General features: G+C 41.8%; 1 protein-coding gene across 2 annotated transcripts in view; it reads left to right on the top strand.

Annotated features, from left to right (window-relative positions):
- Nucleotides 1-19,593, top strand: part of PREX1 (phosphatidylinositol-3,4,5-trisphosphate dependent Rac exchange factor 1) — a 175,751-nt gene that overhangs the window by 147,279 nt on the left and 8,879 nt on the right. The window contains exons 22-38 of one of the 2 annotated variants that reach the window (XM_075438502.1): nt 19-206; nt 972-1,133; nt 1,690-1,900; nt 3,129-3,387; nt 4,434-4,640; nt 8,290-8,378; nt 8,775-8,857; nt 9,486-9,576; nt 11,300-11,428; nt 12,114-12,155; nt 14,005-14,222; nt 15,126-15,225; nt 15,890-16,033; nt 16,683-16,797; nt 17,485-17,551; nt 18,313-18,500; nt 19,170-19,272. In XM_075438502.1, the coding sequence (XP_075294617.1) occupies nt 19-206; nt 972-1,133; nt 1,690-1,900; nt 3,129-3,387; nt 4,434-4,640; nt 8,290-8,378; nt 8,775-8,857; nt 9,486-9,576; nt 11,300-11,428; nt 12,114-12,155; nt 14,005-14,222; nt 15,126-15,225; nt 15,890-16,033; nt 16,683-16,797; nt 17,485-17,551; nt 18,313-18,500; nt 19,170-19,272 (2,396 nt within the window). Of the gene's footprint in view, nt 1-18; nt 207-971; nt 1,134-1,689; nt 1,901-3,125; nt 3,388-4,433; nt 4,641-8,289; nt 8,379-8,774; nt 8,858-9,485; nt 9,577-11,299; nt 11,429-12,113; nt 12,156-14,004; nt 14,223-15,125; nt 15,226-15,889; nt 16,034-16,682; nt 16,798-17,484; nt 17,552-18,312; nt 18,501-19,169; nt 19,273-19,593 lie in introns of both variants that reach the window. The other variant, XM_075438501.1, reaches the window with a different exon arrangement.

Raw genomic sequence — 19,593 nt, 5'->3', positions numbered from 1 at the left:
GACTTCTTTTGGTTGCAGCCCACACACCACAGACCATCAGCTCTCCACTGATCATTGGTGAAGAAACACCTCTCGTTAGCCTGACTGTGGATAACACCCACCTGGAGCATGGGGTGGTGTACGAATACGTCAGCAGTGCTGGAATCAAATCACTTGTCCTGGAGAAAATTGTGGAACCAAAAGGTTGCTTCAATCTAACTGCAAAGGTACGGGAAAACATACATGACCAGCTTCATTCCTGAACAGAACAGGGAAGGCAATAATTTTCTGGTGGCTTGGCTTGGCTCTTTGGATGAGGTAGCACATGGTCTTCTCAACCCTGCCTGGAGGTTTCTTCATTAGAATGCACCAAGTTATAATAGCTCATTGGTATGAGCAAGTCAGCAAATGCTTCAAGGATTTCAGCTGTTGAGGTAGAGGGAGGGGAGCACTCAGCTGTGGAATTATCACGATTTTCTGTCTGGTAACATACTCCTTGCTGATACTCAAGATGAATCTTTTCAGGCAAGAATTTCCTTTACCTTCGAAGAAAATCAAGCAGCTCTTCCCTGTCTGATAGGCTGGATGGGTCACTAAAGGAAGCAAGCAGAACTGCTGCTCTTGGAAAGCAGTGGTGCACTTAGAATTTTGGTTATCTATGACAATAAAGAGCTAATAGTAAATGTTTCTGTCACATCCCAGTAACATTATTGTTATGGCCCATGAAAGTAAGCCAGAGCAGGTGACTTTGACAGTGCAAGGTGGATATTTTTATCCATTTCAGTTATTCTAAAAATTTATGAGGGATATTTTGTGACTCTGGGGATTAGACATGATAGTGGTTCTCAGGCAGTGATAAAGGCAACTTGTTCTGAAGGCAACTTTATCCAGTCATGACAACATGGAGGCTTTGCCACTTACTCAGTGCCAGAAAACTACATTTTCCCTCACTGTCAAGTCTCATATCATTGACATCCTGTCTTTTTGTTTAGATTTTAGAGGCCTTTGCTGCAGAGGACAATCACTTCGTAAGGAATTGCAAAAGGCTCATATCCCTAAGCAGTGCTGTGGCCACCATGCCCCAGTATGAATTCCGGCAAATCTGTGACACTAAGCTGGAAAGCATTAGCAGAAGGCTCACAAACTACCAAGAGGTACAACACTACTAGTTATTGGTGAAGTCTCCAGACAATCCCTCATTGTGCTAACTGGGTCTTAGTATTCTTTATTAATGAATCCAAACTGCTTTACAGGTAGGTGTCCTAGAGGCAAGAAAACAGCTCTGCAAGTTATTGAAATTGCAAGTTTTGAGGAAAAAGGACCTTATCTGTAAATCACTCCTTTCAGCTTGTCAGAGCTGTGGGTTATAACCTGTTATTGCAAGTTCATTTCCACCATATCAGTGAAGAAATATGACAACAGAATGATCTGTGTCTGATTTAATATGAACAGAAGTATAGTGTATCATAGTGTAAACAAACTTCGTGCTTTTTTGCGCAGTTACCTGAGCCGTTTGAAAAGAGAGTCCTGGAAGGCACAGCTAATTGCTTGCATTTGTTGTTCTGTGAGCTTTTTTTTGTAATGTGTTATTCCAGCTGCAGCAGAAATCATACGATTCTGGAATAGGAGGCAGGAAGAGACGAGGATTGTCTGTATTGCATCATCATTTTTTGCAAATGAAGTAGCACCTTCTTGCTTTATTTCTCCCAGTTTGCAGATGAACTGAAAACAAAGGTGAACCCAGCCTTCAAGCAAGCCATCATGGAACCACATCCCCTCAACAGCATGGATTTCTGCCCCACCAACTGCCACATTAACCTCATGGAGGTATCATACCCCAAAAACACTACCTCAGCAGGGAGGTCGTTCAGCATTCGCATTGGACGGAAGCCCTCTATTATTGGTCTTGATCCAGAACAAGGTGATAACTAACTTTCAAATCGTACCAAATCTATCTGCATAAAAAGTTGTGTCTTTTCACTGCTCATCGAGGTCAAAATACATTCCAGAGAAACACAGTCTTGCCAGTAGCCTTTCTTCCTCCTTAAAATTCTATAGTAAAATGACAGCCTCCTTGTGTTGTAAAATAGTAATGCCTTTAAGTGTAGAGAGGCTTCAGGTCAAGTGTTGTTGCCAGCTAAGCAGCGTGGTCAGCTCACGATAATTAAGTGTCCTGGAGTATTGCTTTCAAACTTAGTAGAGGTGACTGACTGACTAAAAGAAAAGTGAATGGGGCTAACAGTAGTGCTAGAGCTGTGGAGAGAGGCTACAGTCAGGGGGAAAACACGAGTCAATCAGGTTGTAGTGCCATTTTTTTGTCATGACTAAATAAATTCCACGCATTGGAGGTGAAAGTCTCTACTCTGGTAAGGGGATCTATTTTCTGATAAATAGCTGCTACATAGCATTTGTCCTACAACCTGACGATTTGAATTCCAACATTTCTCCATCATGATCTCACCTAATATGCTTCTGATTCATTGTCTAGTGAAGGTCAGAGTGGAGGGATGTTTGGAAGAGACACAGGGAAGTGTAGACTAACCAGTCTTCTGGAGAACGGCATTGACTATTCAAAATGAGGTCGATAAAGAAGCCCTGCTCGCTTGAAGATGTTAAAATTCCATAGTATTTTTAATATGAGCTAAGGTGGTTAGCAAAGTACCACACCAAAACTGTCAGCATTTTTAAATGAAAAGGAATTTTATTTGTTTTCTGTAAGGACATAATCTTATTTCTTTTTATATATATATGTGTGTGTGTGTGTGTGTGTGTAAATGTTTGTAAAGCTGGAATAATAATTCAGACCAACTCCTGAGAACAAGCATTCATTAACATTTCAACAAATGCTTTGAGATACTATCCATGCTGTCTGTATATGTGTGGACACTTGCTGTCTTTACTTCCATAAATTAACCTATTTCTGGACTGCAGTAAATTCAGAACACCTAGTTGGCATGCCAGGAAGAAAACCCTTCACTTTTTTTTTTTTTTTTTTAAAGACTGCTTTATCATAAAGTGTAATTATATAAAATAATTCTGTGAAACTTTATTTTTTTCTGTTAAAATCCAGCTATCCTAGACTATCATTATTGGGATGCAGTGGGGAAAGTCATGAGAGCCATACTAACTAACCCTTCAATTTTTAGTAGGTACCGTAAATCCAGTCTCATATACTCAACATTGCATCACCACTATGGCTGCACCATCCTGGAGATGTCTGACCCCAGAAGATGGAGATCTTGATGGTAGCTTTGGCCAGCAGAATGGAGGAACAATTCAGGAAGAAAGGGGACTCAGTTTTCTGCTGAAACAGGAAGATCGGGAGATACAGGACTCATACTTGCACCTTTTTAACAAACTTGACATTGCAGTGAAGGAGATGAAGCAATATGTCATCCAGATAAATAAGTGAGTAAAGCGTCCCGCGTGCACTGCAGAGGGCAGTTCTGATAAAGAGGAGGCATTCACCTCAGAATACACTTTGTGCCTGTCGGCCCCAGCTGCTGTGCTCTTACACTCACCTGTTCGCACGGGCATTACAGCTCCTCGCTAGTTGTGTCAAGCCTACTCCTGTGCAGATCCACCAACGTGTATATTATTGTCCTTTGCTCCTGAAAGTCTAACTGAATTCAACAGCCACTGTTTTGCTTACTACATATTCCAATGTAAGGATCTATTTGGTGCCAACAGCAGTTTTGGAATTCCATATAGACAGAGTCTCTACCCTTGAGATTTTGTCTGTCATAAGGCAGGAGTAAGCAAAACTTGTGATTTCAGGCAGCTTTCTCTATAGCACCCATGCTTTCCTTTCCTCTTTTTGTCTTTTGCTTTCTCTTTTTCACGTCATGGGTCTCCTAGCAGTAGTAATGAAGGATTTGAGTAGTGCATCTGTGTATTGTGCAAAACTGGCAGGGATTTGGTAGCAGGGGCTGCAGGGGTGATCTGTGTGGCAGGAGGCCGTAAGCTGCCCTAAGCCACTTGCAGCCACTTCCAGGAATCCCAGTAAGAAGAGAGCACAGGCCATTGTGCACCAAAACTTCAGCTGACCCAAAAACCTGTGCAACTTGGCTCAAACATATTTAAGAAAGGGCGGTAGCTGCTGGGTAGAGCCAGCGAGCTGAGGCACTGCCTCAGAGGAGAAACCCAGCACCTTGGATGAAGAAAGTGAGGACTCTGGTGAGTTAAAAACAGCCCTTTCAGGCCACCATGGTCACAGTGATTAAGCTGTACCTTATGGAGGCAGGGTACCTATGGAAACAGGACCTTTTGTGAACTGAGATCCGTGGATTTCAATGAACCCCTTTCAGAGCTTGCCATTTTACGTAGCTGTAGTCTGTGTAAAATGCTGGCAAGGCTGCATTGATTTCACATAGCTGAAATCCAGCCGTAGTCTTTATACCTCATTTGTGAGACTACCCACCAGTCCCTGAGAGCTCTATGTTTTCCTTTTGCAGACTTCTGTCCACCATAACAGAACCTACAGAAGGTGGTGCCTGTGAGCCACCATCTACGGAGGAGACATCTCCACCTTCCCTGGGAACAGAAGAGAGTGATCCTGACAAAGCTGAGCACGGTGGAATCAAGAAGGTCTGTTTCAAAGTTTCTGAGGAGGACCAGGAAGACTCTGGACATGACACAATGAGTTTCAGAGACTCCTACAGGTTAGTCTGGAGATTGTGCTGCTTTTACCTTACTCATACAATGTTTCGAAGTTCCAAGCCAGGTCTGGATTCAACAAGCAGCTTATTTTCCAGTCAGTCAATTATTCTGTATTCACTTAATGTAAAGTATTCACTAGCTATAGTTATTTCATTACATTTATTACCATGCAGACATACACAGCAAAAAATCTTCCCTCATAACAATGCCAAAAAAATAATGCTTCTAGAAAATTGACTGAAATGAAATAAATAGGTCTAGTGTGACTTTCCCTTTCTATGTCGTATAGCTGGCAACTACAGAAGCTCAGGAGTTTGCAGACTGTTTGGTCTTACAATAGCTGCTATTGTAAGGGGATGTTCCCATTCAGTTCTCCACACGGTTTTCCCAAAAGTCTAAGACACTGACAAACAGAAAAGCACATTGATATTTTTATTTTTAATGGGCCTTTGAAACCACAACTGTAAATGTTTATTCGGGTGTCTCAAAATCTTGGTTTTGGGATATCGAATCATAGAATCATAGAGAGTTTTGGGTTGGAAGGGACCCCTAGAGGTCATCTAGTCCAACCCCCCCGCAGCGACCAGGGACACCACTAACTAGATCAGGTTGCTCAGAGCCCTGTCCAGCCTGGTCTTGAATGTTTCCAGGGATGGGGCCTCCACCACCTCTCTGGGCAACCCATTCCAGTGTTTCACAACCCTCATTGTAAAGAATTTCTTCCTTATATCCAGCCTAAACCTACCCTGTTTTAGTTTAAAACCATTACTCCTCGTCCTGTCACTGCTGTCTCTACTAAAAAGATTGTCCCCATCTTTCCTATAGGCTCCCTTTAAGTACTGAAAGGCTGCAATCAGGTCTCCCCGCAGCCTTCTCTTCTCCAGGCTGAACAAGCCCAACTCTCTCAGCCTGTCCTCACAGGAGAGGTGCTCCAGCCCTCGGATCATTTTTGTAGCCCTCCTTTGGACTCGCTCCAACAGTTCCATGTCCTTCTTGTGCTGAGGGCTCCAGAGCTGAACGCAGTACTCCAGGTGAGGTCTCACCAGAGCAGAGTAGAGGGGCAGAATCACCTCTCTCGACCTGCTGGCCACGCTTCTCTTGATGCAGCCCAGGACACGGTTGGCCCTCTGGGCTGCCAGCACACATTGCCGGCTCATGTCCAGCCTTTCATCTATCAGCACCCCCAAGTCCCTCTCGGCAGAGCTGCTCTCGATCCTTTCATCCCCCAGCCTGTATTGATAGCGGGGATTACCCCGACCCAGGTGTAGGACCTTGCACTTGGCCTTGTTGAACCTCATGAGGTTCACACAGGCCCACCTCTCCAGCTTGTCCAGGTCCCTCTGGATGGCATCCCGTCCTTCTGGTGTCTCGACCGTACCACTCAGCTTGGTGTCATCTGCAAACTTGCTGAGGGTACACTCGATGTCGCTGTCCATGTCATTGATAAATATATTGAACAGCAGCAGTCCCAGTACGGACCCCTGAGGGACTCCACTGGTCACTGGTCTCCGTCTGGACATTGAGCCGTTGACCACTACCCTTTGGCTGCGACCATCCAACCAATTCCTTATCCACTGAACGGTCCACCCATCAAATCCATGGCTCTCCAATTTAGAGAGAAGGATGTTGTGGGGGACCGTGTCAAAGGCTTTACAAAAATCCAGATAGATGACGTCCATTGGTTTTCCCTTGTCCACCCTTAATATGAATCCATATGAAAATATGATTGACTGCTGCTTCTCCAGGAATATTTGCTACCAAAGGAAAGCTCACACACTCCAAATCTGTCTTTCCTGGGAGGAAGTATTTAGAAACTCAGCTTCAGAAGATACAGAACAAGTTGCAGTTGTGTCTGACCATTGCAATTTTACATCCTTAATAGGCTATTTTTGTGGTTATAGTAAGTCCATAGGACTTAGCCTTTACAAAAGAGTGAAGACACTTTACAGTGAGTTGGGAGGATCAGAGTAACCTGAATGAATGATGCATCTTTGAAACCTCCACGCCACGCTACAGGCCTGATTCTTTACTTGCTCTTGGTTTAGTACTAGTACAAGCAGTAATATGTTACATTCGTGCAGGACTGCAGAAATGACAGAATCGGAACAGTTTACATTGGACCGCGGTCCCGTCTCTCGCTCAGAACAGGTCCAACAAGATTGGTTGCTCAGGGTCTTTTCCATTTGAATATTGAATGTCTCCAAGGACAGCAAATATGAAGTCAGTAAAGGAAACTAGTGCTCATAATGTTGAGATCTGTGGCATCTATTTATTGTGCTAGGTTTAAATCTGCGTGTGTGCTCTGAAGCTTTTCTATTGAAGTGTGCTGTATTTCTTTCTGTGTTAGTAGGAATCCCATTTATGAACCCTGTTCAGTTTCTATAATTGAATAATAAACCCTGTTAGCTTCTATAATTGAGGTTAATGTATTCAGGGTAACAGAGTGACATCAAAACCAGTCTCTGTGGGTCTCTCACTTATGCCAAAATTTTACACAGAAATGTAAGATTAGAAAGATTATTCTGTCTTATCTTTATTAGTCAGAGGCAGAGAATTAAGCATATATTATAGATAATAGTTACTCAAGGGGGAATAAAATGTATTTTGATGGGTTTGGTCTCAAAAACTACTGAGGAGCTACAAAAATAAGCAAATTACAGACAAAAAAAAAAAATCTTGTTTGCTTTAGCCATGCTTCTTTCTCCAGGACCATTTGTAGGTGTAAGTCAAATTTCATAAGGGTTCGTTCTGCAGAGTAGTTGCCATAGGTATTAATCTTCTTCAGAAAAAACAGATTTCTTTGGTAACAGGATTAACAAGTAACAGGCAAGAACCCCGGTTAGGGTTCTTTCAGTTGCTCTTGTATTTTTTTCCCATCTCAGTCTAAAATAAAAACAGAGGAAGAGATAATATGGAGAATTCTGTAGGCTTTGTTTTGGGCTTGTACCATTAAAAACACCATGTCACTTAATTGGAACAGGACAGACTGAGATCCATAGCCTTTTTGGTTACTTTTATTAAGTAATGGTTAGTGTAAAGTGAAATTTAAACAGAGGCGCTTCATACTACAATTTTTCATGTGTGTGTGAGCTAACATTGGTGTGAAGCCAACAGAGTAGTGACTCCTCTGCTTCCTGAGATAATTTTAGGATCTGCAGTGCCTGATTGTCCGGTGATACAGATTCCTTACATTTCCTCTCTCATCTCTATTATCTGTGCTACTGCAGCTTCAGCGTATGCTGGAGTTGGATGCTGTTACTATCCTGAGAACTGGTAACAAATGCTGAGTTTTGTGGAGATTCGGTCTCAGAGATTTTAATTGTTTCCCCCTTACTCAGTGCTCATAGTGCATGTTTAATGATGCAACCCAGATGAGGTCCATGGTGGGAAGTCCATCTTCCTTATTTATAGGATCCAGGCGATATATAAAGCATGGAGTGGTCACTATAAATGGAAAAAGACATCCTCTTCGGACACAGCCCCAGAGGCCTTGCTTAATGGTTGTTCTGCATGTAATTAGTTTTTCTTTTGTATATGCGTAACAGAATTAGTCTTGGGGATTGCAGTGTTAATAAAACCAGAATTATGTATATCAGAGGCTGAGTGTAAGGACAGCTTTTTTCCAGTCACTTTCTTTGCTCTTCTTCCTAGTGAATGTAACAGTAACCGGGACTCAGTGCTGTCATACACCAGTGTACGGAGTAATAGCTCTTACTTGGGCAGTGATGAGATGGGATCAGGTGAGTACACGCATAGGTTACGTGCATATTTCTCATACCAGACTCCTTAGTAGAGCTGATAAGTCTTTGCTGATTATAAGCACCTGCATGTTTAAGTTGCAAGTATTCTTTCTTCAAAACTAATCACAAAAGCATAAAAATAGAGATTTGTTCTTTTTCTAATTAACCCCAGTAGGTTTGGAATATGGAAAAGGTATTCAGCAGGGATAAGCTTCTTTAGTTATTGCAAATTTGCATTGTATGAAAAATCATGCATATTTTGATCTATGAATTAGAGACAGAGCAGCAATCATTTTTTCACCCACTCCAGTGTGAAGATGTGCTTATGTCATCTGTGGCCTCATCACAGATTACATTGGTAAGACAGTAAAAAGCTTTTCATCTTTCCTTCATTAGGAGATGAGCTTCCCAATGATATGAGGATTCCTTTAGACAAACAAGACAAACTTCACGGCTGTCTGGAGCATCTGTTTAACCAGGTATGTAAAGCATTACTGTTACACACAATGGATTTCTCTTTATCCATGTCAATACAAGAAACTGTGGAAGCATGAAACTGTTTAAAGAAATCATATTTTGAGGGAAGGCAAACTATCAAGATTTTGGAGTACAGTGTAAGCAAGTATATTGTAGGACAGTTTGAGGAATCAGTTTTGCCAACGTTCCAGGTGCCTTGTGTGATTTAAGCAAGGTTGACCTGCCTTATCTCAGGCACTAGACTGAGGGGAAAAACAGCTTTCATGAAAAAGAGGAAAAGATGGACAGAATTCTAACACCTTGTTTGGTCTAAATGGATCACGTTTACAGATCTCAGGAGAGTCCTCACAGTTTGGCCAACAGATGTCTTTATAGAGGTATAGCACCAGAGAATTCTTTTGTATTATCTTTTATCTCATCAGCATGTGGATCATCATTGTGCAAAACACTGTATTCGACGTAAGGCTCTTAAGGCCAGTTCATGGTTAGAAAGTCTCAATGCTATTTGTCAACGAGAAATCATTTCAAAATACAAACAGTGTAATGGCTTTTGCATCTTCCCACAAGAGTTCCGTTCAGATTTTCTTCGGCAAGTTTTACTAACACTGATTGAAAACATTCCAATTGTAGGTTGATGCAATCAATGCACTTCTAAAAGGACCAGTAATAACTAAGGCCTTTGAAGAAACCAAGCACTTTCCAATGGACCACAGTTTGCAAGGTAAAGAAAAAGGCTGATTGTTTTTAATAATGTGATTTGCTAGGACTTAAGAGCTTAACATGAATGCACATATGCTATATGGCCACACAGAGTTACTTAACTATGCAGTCTACCCAGTCATACGTTAATGGCAGGTATGTGTCTGACCATCGGAATTTTGTATCCTTAAAAGGTCATTTTCACAGGAATTTCTTCTGAAACACACAGAACGTTTTTCTGTTACATGCCACTGAACCCTTACAGCCCTTTCACAAGTCTCCAAATCTATCCTTTGATGTGAACACAGATATGCATCTCAAAAGGTACAAGGTAGAGATAGGTCAGATGCAAGGTAAATGAACACTCTGATAAGCTGATGAGGGGCTGACCACTAGATCTGAGGCACCAAAAGGTTCTGCCTGCGTTTGCTTAATGATTTATTCTGTTTTTCTTCAGACGGATAATTGCCAGACTAAATTCATCCTCACATGACACTTATTTTGAAAACGGATTCCCATAGAGAGCAAACAAATGATACCGTGTTTTCTTTTTCCTCAGGGAGCATGATGAGACTTTGGTCTTAATGGTTTTGGGGCCCAGGATGTGGTTTCTTCTCTCACTGAAATACACAGGACTTTATTTTCTGAACATTTGCTGCATTTCCTTTCCCACTTGAAATCTGAAATGTTTCCTACTATTGCTACTATACTTCAGGTGCTGTAGTCACGCTCCAGCCTTTGACAAGCTCTATTTCGTGTTACAGTGGCAAAACTCTAGAGCTTTTTCTGCCTTTTTTTTTTCCCTTACTCCAGAAATAACTCCTGTGAAGTCCTGTTACATGAACTCATCTCTACATTCACGTTTATTTAGAATATCTGATAATCTTTCCTTGTGCTGTTTGAATGAAGAAATAATAGACACCCTGTGTTCACTTCTTTATTTTATTTTGCTAAGACAGAGTCTCATTTATTAAAATTAGATTAACTACACTGAGAGAGTCTGTTAGTTAAGTGAACTGATGATCCCACATTCATCGCACTAAGGGCCAGACAAGCCCTGCTTACATTCAGCTGGAATCTGAACCGGTGTCTGATCAGTAGTTACCATAGCCACCTTTCAGTGATGGATGTGAATTTGAGTGCCATCCCATTTCTGTTCGTAAGCTGTTATTCGGCGCAGTTTTTCTGTGTTTCTCTATCTGCTTATGCATTTTATCACCAACAATGCAAATATTTGGCTTAGCTACATAGTTAGGTCATGGAGAATAAATCTACTCCATAATTAAACAATTAGCTTCCATCAGGTGAAAGAAAGCAGAATATTTTGTAACTTCTCATCAGTATTATGGGATGTGACAGTTGCAGCCAAAAAGTTGATCTAATTCTGCACAGCCAGAGACTCTAGATCTACCCGGGGTAGCTGCCTGCACATTATTAAAGACAGAGAAAGCGGAAGGGAATTCTGTGCTTTGTGAGTAGTGCACAGCTCCCTTCACCGTGTGCGTCACCCATGTACATGACTTTTAGTCCACAATCCTGAAAACAATGGTAGCAGACTGCTGATCAGGAGATTGTAGGAATAGTCTTTTTTTCCTTCCTTATTAGATCCATTTAAGAACCTTTTTCATTCACAGTTGTTGCCATTGATACTGTATCTCTGCTTTCATCTATATACACATCAGAAGTCATAAGCCACTCTCAGCTATGTAGCATTTCCTTAATGGTAACAAATCCATTTTTTCTAGAATTTAAACAGAAGGAAGAAACCACAGTTAGGTGCCGGAATAATATTCAAGCCAGCATTCAAGAAGATCCATGGAACCTTCCATTGCGGATCAAGAACCTTGTTGAAATCATACAAAAACATGTGGAAGGTCTGTAAATAAGGAAAAATTTGCTACCACATTCAGGGAGAAAAGATCGTGGTCTAATCAAGTCTAGCAGTTCATGTTATCATTTTATCTCAATTTGTAATAAGGCTGCATTGGGCTCTACAGAAGAACAGGTAAAATAGGTTATTGTTTGCAGAGTCCCGGTGCCGTGTGGTAAAATCTCACCCGTGCAGCAATGCCAAAGCTGTCTCTACCGTACTTTATTTCCTCAGCCCATTCAGACAGAATGATGTCAGACTGATCTACTTCCCTGTGCTTTTTTAAACCCTTTTAGAAAATGAAGAGAGAGATGCGTGGTATATTCCAAAATAAAATGAATGCTAATCAGATACTACAACATCCTAAACCATTGCAGTCTGGTTGAACTGGAACAGGAGATGAATCTGATATTTACAGTCAAAACACCTCCTCAGGGATTCATCTACATGTGCAATTGGTTTCAAATAATTCATGGTTGTTAACAAAGCATTTTGCCTGTAAAATTCTTTGATTTACACGTGGTTTCTTTTTCAGTCATTAACAAGTCTGTGCGAGTAAGGACTGCTAGAGTAAATAGAAATGGCCACGCAGGGGCCAGGGGTGTGGGGTGAGGAGACTGTAACCCAATGCAATCAAACCTGCCTTGGTATCATGCTGACTAGAGCATTCCTGTTCTTCACTGTTTTAGATGGGAAGAATCAGCTGCTTTTGGCCTTGTTAAAATGCACAGGTAAGAGGTTTTGGTTTGTTGCAAAACAACATCATATATACAGAAGTCCCTAATGCTTACAGTTTTATGGGCATGCATGTGCATACATCAGAATGTTATGGTTTTCCTTAGCATTTAGGTTTTTCCCTGGTATTTTATACTAACATCTCTTACGCTCTGCATCTGGGGCAACCTTTCTATGCATCTGACGTCTGTTATCCCATTTACATTATTTCAATTCATTGTAGGCTGCTTGCGTTACCTTGCCGGACACTGATGTTTCACAAGCACTGTTTTTCTTTTTACTATCTTCATTTTTTCCTTTGTACAATCCTCCTTCCCAGATGGCCTTTACTGTTTCCTGCTGTGGTGAGAACATGCAGCAAAAATGAGACCTATTGCACAACTTTCTGTGAGACCACGGACTCTGTCATCTTTCCAAACAGAGCAGGCCTGTTAGGAGTTGGGATTGTGTATACTGAAGTTATAGCCAGGAGCAGACTAAGAACCTAAATGTGCAGGCAGCACCTAAATGCACTCTGGACATCATTAATCTGCTGCCCTGCACAAAACATTGACAGGCCTTTCCCAGGAGTGAATGTGCAGTCTTTTTGTAATTGAAGCACCTACTTGGTTTACTTTGTTTGAAAATGAGATAATAAATAACTGGAATAGGCTGAGATTATTTCACTGTGCCAGACTTGATTCGCAAGTCTTCGTAGAAGAAAGGTGAGAGGTGTGTATGGCTCTAAGTCACCTCTCAGCTCCTGCCAGGGCTGGTCCATGAGTCTGTCCAAACCAGCCTGTGGCATCAGTCTAGTGTCCATAAAGGCTATTTTTACTGACAGCGGATATAATTACTCCCTAAGTCTCTGCCTGGGTCCCATCTCCTGCAGCATTTCCATGAATATCCTCTGGAAAGAACGGAGGAGTAGGTGGCACTGAACTGGCTATGGCTGCTTTATGGCACCAGGGTTTCCCTTGCCTTGATGGCACTCCTGTGCTCTCTGCCTTACTTCCATCAGTACAGAGGTGTGCTACTGGAAGGAGTGGTTGCGCGAAAGTTGAGAGTATGGCCTAGGGCCTGGAGTATATTAGTCGGTCTGTTGTGTTCAGTGCTTTATAAAAATAATCCAGACCTTCAAAGCCTCCGGGTGATGTCTTCAGCTTCTTTCTCTGGGGAGCACTGCCTTGACAATGAGAGACTGCTGTACTGCAGCGCCTGCTGGAGGAGCCCAGGGTGCCTGGGAAGCAGCTCTTCGCGTATTCATGTGCCTCTTTGGCCTGCAATCCCCTTAAGTGTGACGAGGTTGATCTGACCAGCATGTGGCTGCCTGGCAGGCGGACTGGAAGCAAAGTTAACACAGGGGAAATTCTCCCAGGAAACATAAACCAATTGGTACCGTATGGGCAGGCCCAGTTAATGCATTAAGCATATGGGAAGCCCACAAAATACAGATGGATGGGGGAAGATGAATCTCTAATAGCCCAGGAGAGAAGTAGTGGCGGAGAAGTTCTTTCAAGACTTCTCTTGCTGCTGTAAGCACAAAAAGAAGGGAATCAGTCCAGATTTGGCACTAAGGAGTTATAGCTCTTCCCAGTCAGAAGAATGAGTGTGCAGATGGCAGAGGTAGTAATCAAGAGTCAAGTGCACTAGAAAATTTTCAAACATGCATGTGCTCCAGCTATCCTGTCTTTATCTGTACGCGCAGGTCAAGCAGCAAGAAGAGGTTATCTGTTAAGTCTGCGCAAAGCTACAGCAGAAGCCAAATGTCGTGCACACACACACATGCAAATTGCTTCTTTGGCAGTGAGATTAAAGACAAATATACTCATGACTTCTTTATGCTTCTCTCCCCTTCTCTGGCAGATACTGAGCTACAGCTGAGGCGTGATTCCATCTTCTGTCAGTCTCTTGTGGCTGCTATTTGCACCTTTTCAGAGCAGTTACTGTCTGCTCTCAACTATCGATACAACAACAATGGGGAATACGAAGAGAGCAGCAGAGACGCCAGCAGAAAATGGCTGGAACAGATAGCAGCCACCGGTGTTTTACTAAACTACCAGTCTCTTCTCTCCCCCGCTGTGGTAAGACGAAGAGTTGTGGCACGCTTGCGTCTGCTCACACTTGTCTGTACGCTTCTCTGCCACTCCCCGCACAGCCAGAGCCCCTCACCCTAGCAGCGTGTTTAGACTCTCACTGCAGCAGCCTCTGGAGATTACTGCTGCTGACAACCATGTGCCAGCATTCCATGTCCCACCATTTTCATCTCTTCACAAATAGTGGACCCTCTGTCACACTACAACACTGTAGGAATCTGTCTGCCTTCGGATTCGGAGTAATGCTGCTGCGTTTCGGGAGGTTTCACTGCTCAGTTGTTGGGGACACGTGTGTGGTCTGCCATCTTCTGGTGAAAACACACATTTCAACAAATAGGCAACAAAGTTCTGAGTATTTCAAGAGTTCAGACAACATGAAAATCTAAGCTTTTGTTCATACACTGGCCACTTTCACAGAATAGGTAGACTGCAGTCTCTCTATCAGTTCTGTGGTGCTGGTATTTGAGGCACCATGTCTAAGGAGGAGGGGAGCTCATCTTGCATAGTTCATCTGCACCTAAGGAACAGATAGGCCACAGCTACAGTGGATAAGCTACTGCAACTGTAAAGACATAAAGAAAAAAGGAGCATAAAAAAGACAAGTTGGCACTGTAGAGAAATGACCTTTTTTGGACTTTGTAAACATTGTAGATGAAGTGTGGGCTTTTTAAAATATAATCCAAACTATATGCGGATGTAACTACTGTTTCTTCACATTGTATCACAAGTTAAAGAGCCATTAGTAACTACCTGGCTGGGATGGAGTTAGTGGAAAGCTCCACATTGTGCTCTAGGTCTGAATCAAAGCATGCCCATAACAGCTATACCCTCCTGCCATTGATTCTTGCTGGCAGATTATAACCTATTTATATCTGGTTCTTTCCTCTGCAGAAGGAGGAGCGTACCATGCTGGAAGATATCCAGGTCACTCTGACTGAACTGGACAAAGTTGCCTTCTATTTCAAGCAGCTGGATGAAAGTCTTGTAGCAAGTGAGCATGCTCTGTTTCATTGAAGCTCTTTTTTTCTTGTTTGTTTTATGGGTTAATATCCTCCATGATTATAAATTTAACAGACTGTGTCAGACCTGGAGAGTACTGAGCAGCTTCGCTAAAGCACATTCCCTCAGCTTCCACTGCAAACACACAGGTTGAAGAGCAGGATTGACATCGTGGGATGCTGGTGGCATGTTCTGTGATTTGTAACTATGGTCTGTGCCAGTGTACCTTACCTGTGTGATTTCACACACAGGGAGATGTGACAGATGATGAGCAGTTCCTGACAGACATTTGTAATTCACCACACGACCAAAGGTAGAAGGACTGTCCCTCCCCAGCTGTTCTGTGTCCTGTGTCCCACCCTACCAGATCTCCCTCCATGTTTACTGACTATGAGATGCCACGAAACAAGATGGGATTTTAATTATTAACGGTGTTTATTGCATTGGCATCAAACATCATGCTAGGTCATGCTAAGTGTGTATCTTTTTAAGTGTAACATTTCAGTGCGTGCATTCTCTCAATACAGGCTATCCCTTGTTCATCTAGTGGTGGAGATGTGAAATGTCATTAGATAACCTAACAAACTCAGATAGCAATGGTTTCATGTTTCTTCTGCTGTGGTAAAGCAGCAAGTGTTTTATCTTTATTTCTCCAGATACTCATGTCTTCTACCACATCGAAGGAAGTCGTCAGGCCTTGAAGGTTATCTTTTATCTTGACAGCTACTACTTCTCCAAACTGCCTTCTCGGTTTCAGAATGGGGGAAGTCTGAAACTGCACGCGGTGCTTTTTACAAAAGGTGTCTATAAAAAGCTTTCTTGAGAAAAACAAGCTAACTGATGATCTTGAAAGATGCAAAATAAAGAATGACCATAAGGTTCTTACATAATGCAACTGAGAACTACAGACATATTTAAGAAGCAGATGTTTCTATTCTAGGAGGACCGTGGGGGTTGCTAGATTTTAGAATAAGACAGTCATGAGAAGAAGATATGCCTGTTTGGGCCTTTTTAATGCCTTCCTGTAAAGGCCATAGAGGCATTATATTGGACTAGATGGACAATCTGATCTAGTGTGGTATCAGGAGATGTTCCCAGGCTAGAGAGAAGTGTTTTTAAAAGCATACACCATGACAGAGTCAGCTGGGCTGGAAACTGACTTGATAAGCAAATATTCACACCAAAATATAAGATGGGAAATTTCCTTCAAGGGGATGTTAGTGGCGAGTAGTTGCTGTTAGACAGAACTGCTTTCTGCGAAGCTCACCTTTATGATACAATCACCATATTCCCATACTGGGAGATGCATTAAATTTATGCAGTAACAGAATCAGCCTTGACATGATGCAACAGTCATTTGCTGGGCAGTGAGATGATACAGAGATAAATAAATAAATGAATAAAAAGAAAACAAATAACACAGGTTTAGTAAAATGTTTTCTTCTTCAGCTCTGGAGAGTGTGGAGGGGCAATCACAACCAGCTGGCTCATCTCTAGAAGAATTTCCACAGCAAATCAATGGTATTTCACGTGAAAAGGTGCAGCAATACTACCGTAAACTCAGGTATTTCATGCTTCTCCTTTGCCTTGAAAGACATTGAAAAGAGTGCTCCTTGCTAAGGACTTCAAAATTTAATGAAAAAGAGATTCTGTTCCTGGTGGTTTCTGGTACAAATAATGACTTTTTGAGATGACAGAATCACAGAATGTTCGGGGTTGGAAGGGACCTCTGTGGGTCACCCAATCCAACCCCCCTGCTGAAGCAGGGTCACCTACAGCAGGCTGCACAGGACCTTGTCCAGGCGGGTCTTGAATATCTCCAGAGAGGGAGACTCCACAGCCTCCCTGGGCAGCCTGTTCCAGTGCTCCGTCTCCCTCAGAGGGAAGAAGTTCTTCCTCATGTTCAGACAGAAGAGATCCTTATTGTGTGGGAAACTTGTTAATTTTCTTCCCACAGTTAAGCTCGTTCTGAAGTAGTGCACTGTACAGGATGAAATTCCCATCTAATTTGACTTCAGAATTTTGTGCAGAGCTAAAATTACATAAAAAAGGGCACAGACTCTGTAAATCTGTAAAAAAGGGTACAGACTCTGTAAATTACTGCAGTCAAAATGGTTCAGTAAGAAAGCAGATCTTGAAGTACAAGATTTTTAGCAATAGCCTTCTCAGATGTTTTATACGAGATAGTATAGGCATATGTGCTTGAAATGAGACACACCAACTAAAGTAGTCCTTGCTGGCCTTTTTGCAGGACATTTTACCTAGAGAGATCAAACTTGCCCACTGATTCCAATACTACTGCAGTGAAGATTGACCAGGTATTGTTACTGTCATTACTTCTACAATAAAGTCTCTCATATTACGTCTTCATCTCTAAAATCCCAGTCACGCAGTACCCACATGGCAGACCTGTACAAACCCAAACATCGTTTTAAAACTGGTCCCTACCGTAAAGAAGTGATCTGAATTTCTCTGAAGCTTGGCTACCATTCTTTTGTTTAGAAGAAAATGTGCAGAATTGGGGTAGACCCAAACCCCTTAACTTAGGCACTAAGAAGACTCCGAATCACCCTGACTGCCCCTGCTAAATACGGTGTCTGATGTTAGACAGAATTAATGAATTTTCCTCTCCCACAGATGCACGAAAATGAACAAACGTTCAGTTTGCAAGTTATGCTTTGTTCACAGAAACAGAAGAAAACAACAAGAAAATAGTACTTCCCAGCATCTCATGTAAAGGCAGTGTCTAATGGGGGCAGGTGACATAAGTGAATATGTGCATGTAAGGCATTAAATACTACTGCAGGGAAGACAAAATCAGAGACTATCTTTGCAATTGTAATATACATTGTAAACAATCTATCTGATTTGTGATAATTGCAAAAAATTGCCCCAAGCCTAAGTAATAGTTTGTATTTTTCCACTTCCAAAGTTCATATATATTCTAATTAGTTGTTACTGTGTGGCAGTTACTCTTGTGTAGATTATTGGGCTTAGACATAGGATAAACAATTGTAAATGTCTTTATAACTGGAAGTGTAAGTATGCCACTGATGCTTTCTTTTATTGCTTTGTTTAGCTTATTCGCCCCATTAATGCAATGGATGAGCTTTGCAGGCTGATGAAGTCTTTCATTAATACAAAACCAAGCCAGGCAGGATATTCTAGCAGTAACACATCAGGAGCTGGCCTGCTACCTATATCCTCTGAGCTCTGTTACCGACTTGGAGCCTGTCAGATTACGATGTGCGGCACTGGGATGCAGAGGTGAGATTTAGGAAACCTATGTGTTACCGGTGTGGGGAGAACTCTTGTCCTTTCTAGAGATATGAGCAATATATGTGGTTCAAAGAAATAGAAAGGTAGATCGTAAGGAAATATAATAAGGACATAAATGTACTGCCATCTTTATTTTAGGGTAGGTTGTGACTTTTAATACTTATGTTAATAGTTAGTATTAACACGCGAACTTTTTTATGTTTCAGTGCATCAACCAATGCAACTGAGTGATCTCATTGCATCTAAATTGCAGTCCACTGAAAACGTAGGAAATGGCTCAAAAATAGCTTTAGAATCTTGGTGTGTGCAAGCATTGATTCTAAACACACCACTGTTCTTCCAGTGTCTCAGAACCAGTGAGTAAAGAAAAGATTCATTTGTGAATAACTTTCCATGAATCAATGCAGGAGAGCAGTGAAACGTAGCCTTGTAGCGATGATGCTGGAGTCTCAAACTATTGCAGTATCTAGGTGTAACAAGACTGGAAATGCAGGACTGAGGTCATTGTATAGTTTTGTAAGTAATAAAAACGAAAAAAGTAAATATAAGAACACTAGCTAACAGAAGTCATACTTAACAGGTAAGCGTCCTGTACATACCTATTTATACATATTAAAATATGAGTTCTGATTTGATATCTCTCGTTCCCATGCTCAGAAGCACACTGAGTGTGTCCCTGGAGCAAGCAGCCATACTGGCTCGAAGTCATGGACTTTTGCCCAAGTGTATCATGCAAGCTACAGACATCATGCGAAAGCAAGTAAGTATTTGGATGTGTGTCTGCTACATGCCACTGTTGTTATTCCAGTAACATTGTTGTACGAACACTAGTTTATTTCAATGTGGCACTGTATTTTAGGCATTACAAACCCATATAGGCAAACTTCTATTAATGTCTGAACAGCTACAAACATATTTGACAGGAACAAATTAACATTTGCTTGTACAGCCATTACCGCAATTAAAATAAATGCCTCAGTGTACATTATTTAAAGTGTGTGCCTTGATGGTTACAAAGTAGAGACTATCCAGTATATTTAAGACAATTTCTGTATATAAAGAAAACCACATCTCAGTCACA

Source organism: Opisthocomus hoazin, chromosome 18, assembly GCF_030867145.1.
Source record: "Opisthocomus hoazin isolate bOpiHoa1 chromosome 18, bOpiHoa1.hap1, whole genome shotgun sequence".
Lineage (NCBI taxonomy): Eukaryota > Metazoa > Chordata > Aves > Opisthocomiformes > Opisthocomidae > Opisthocomus > Opisthocomus hoazin.
Note: the sequence above shows the minus strand (reverse complement) of the source record. Positions and strands in the feature narration are given on the sequence as shown.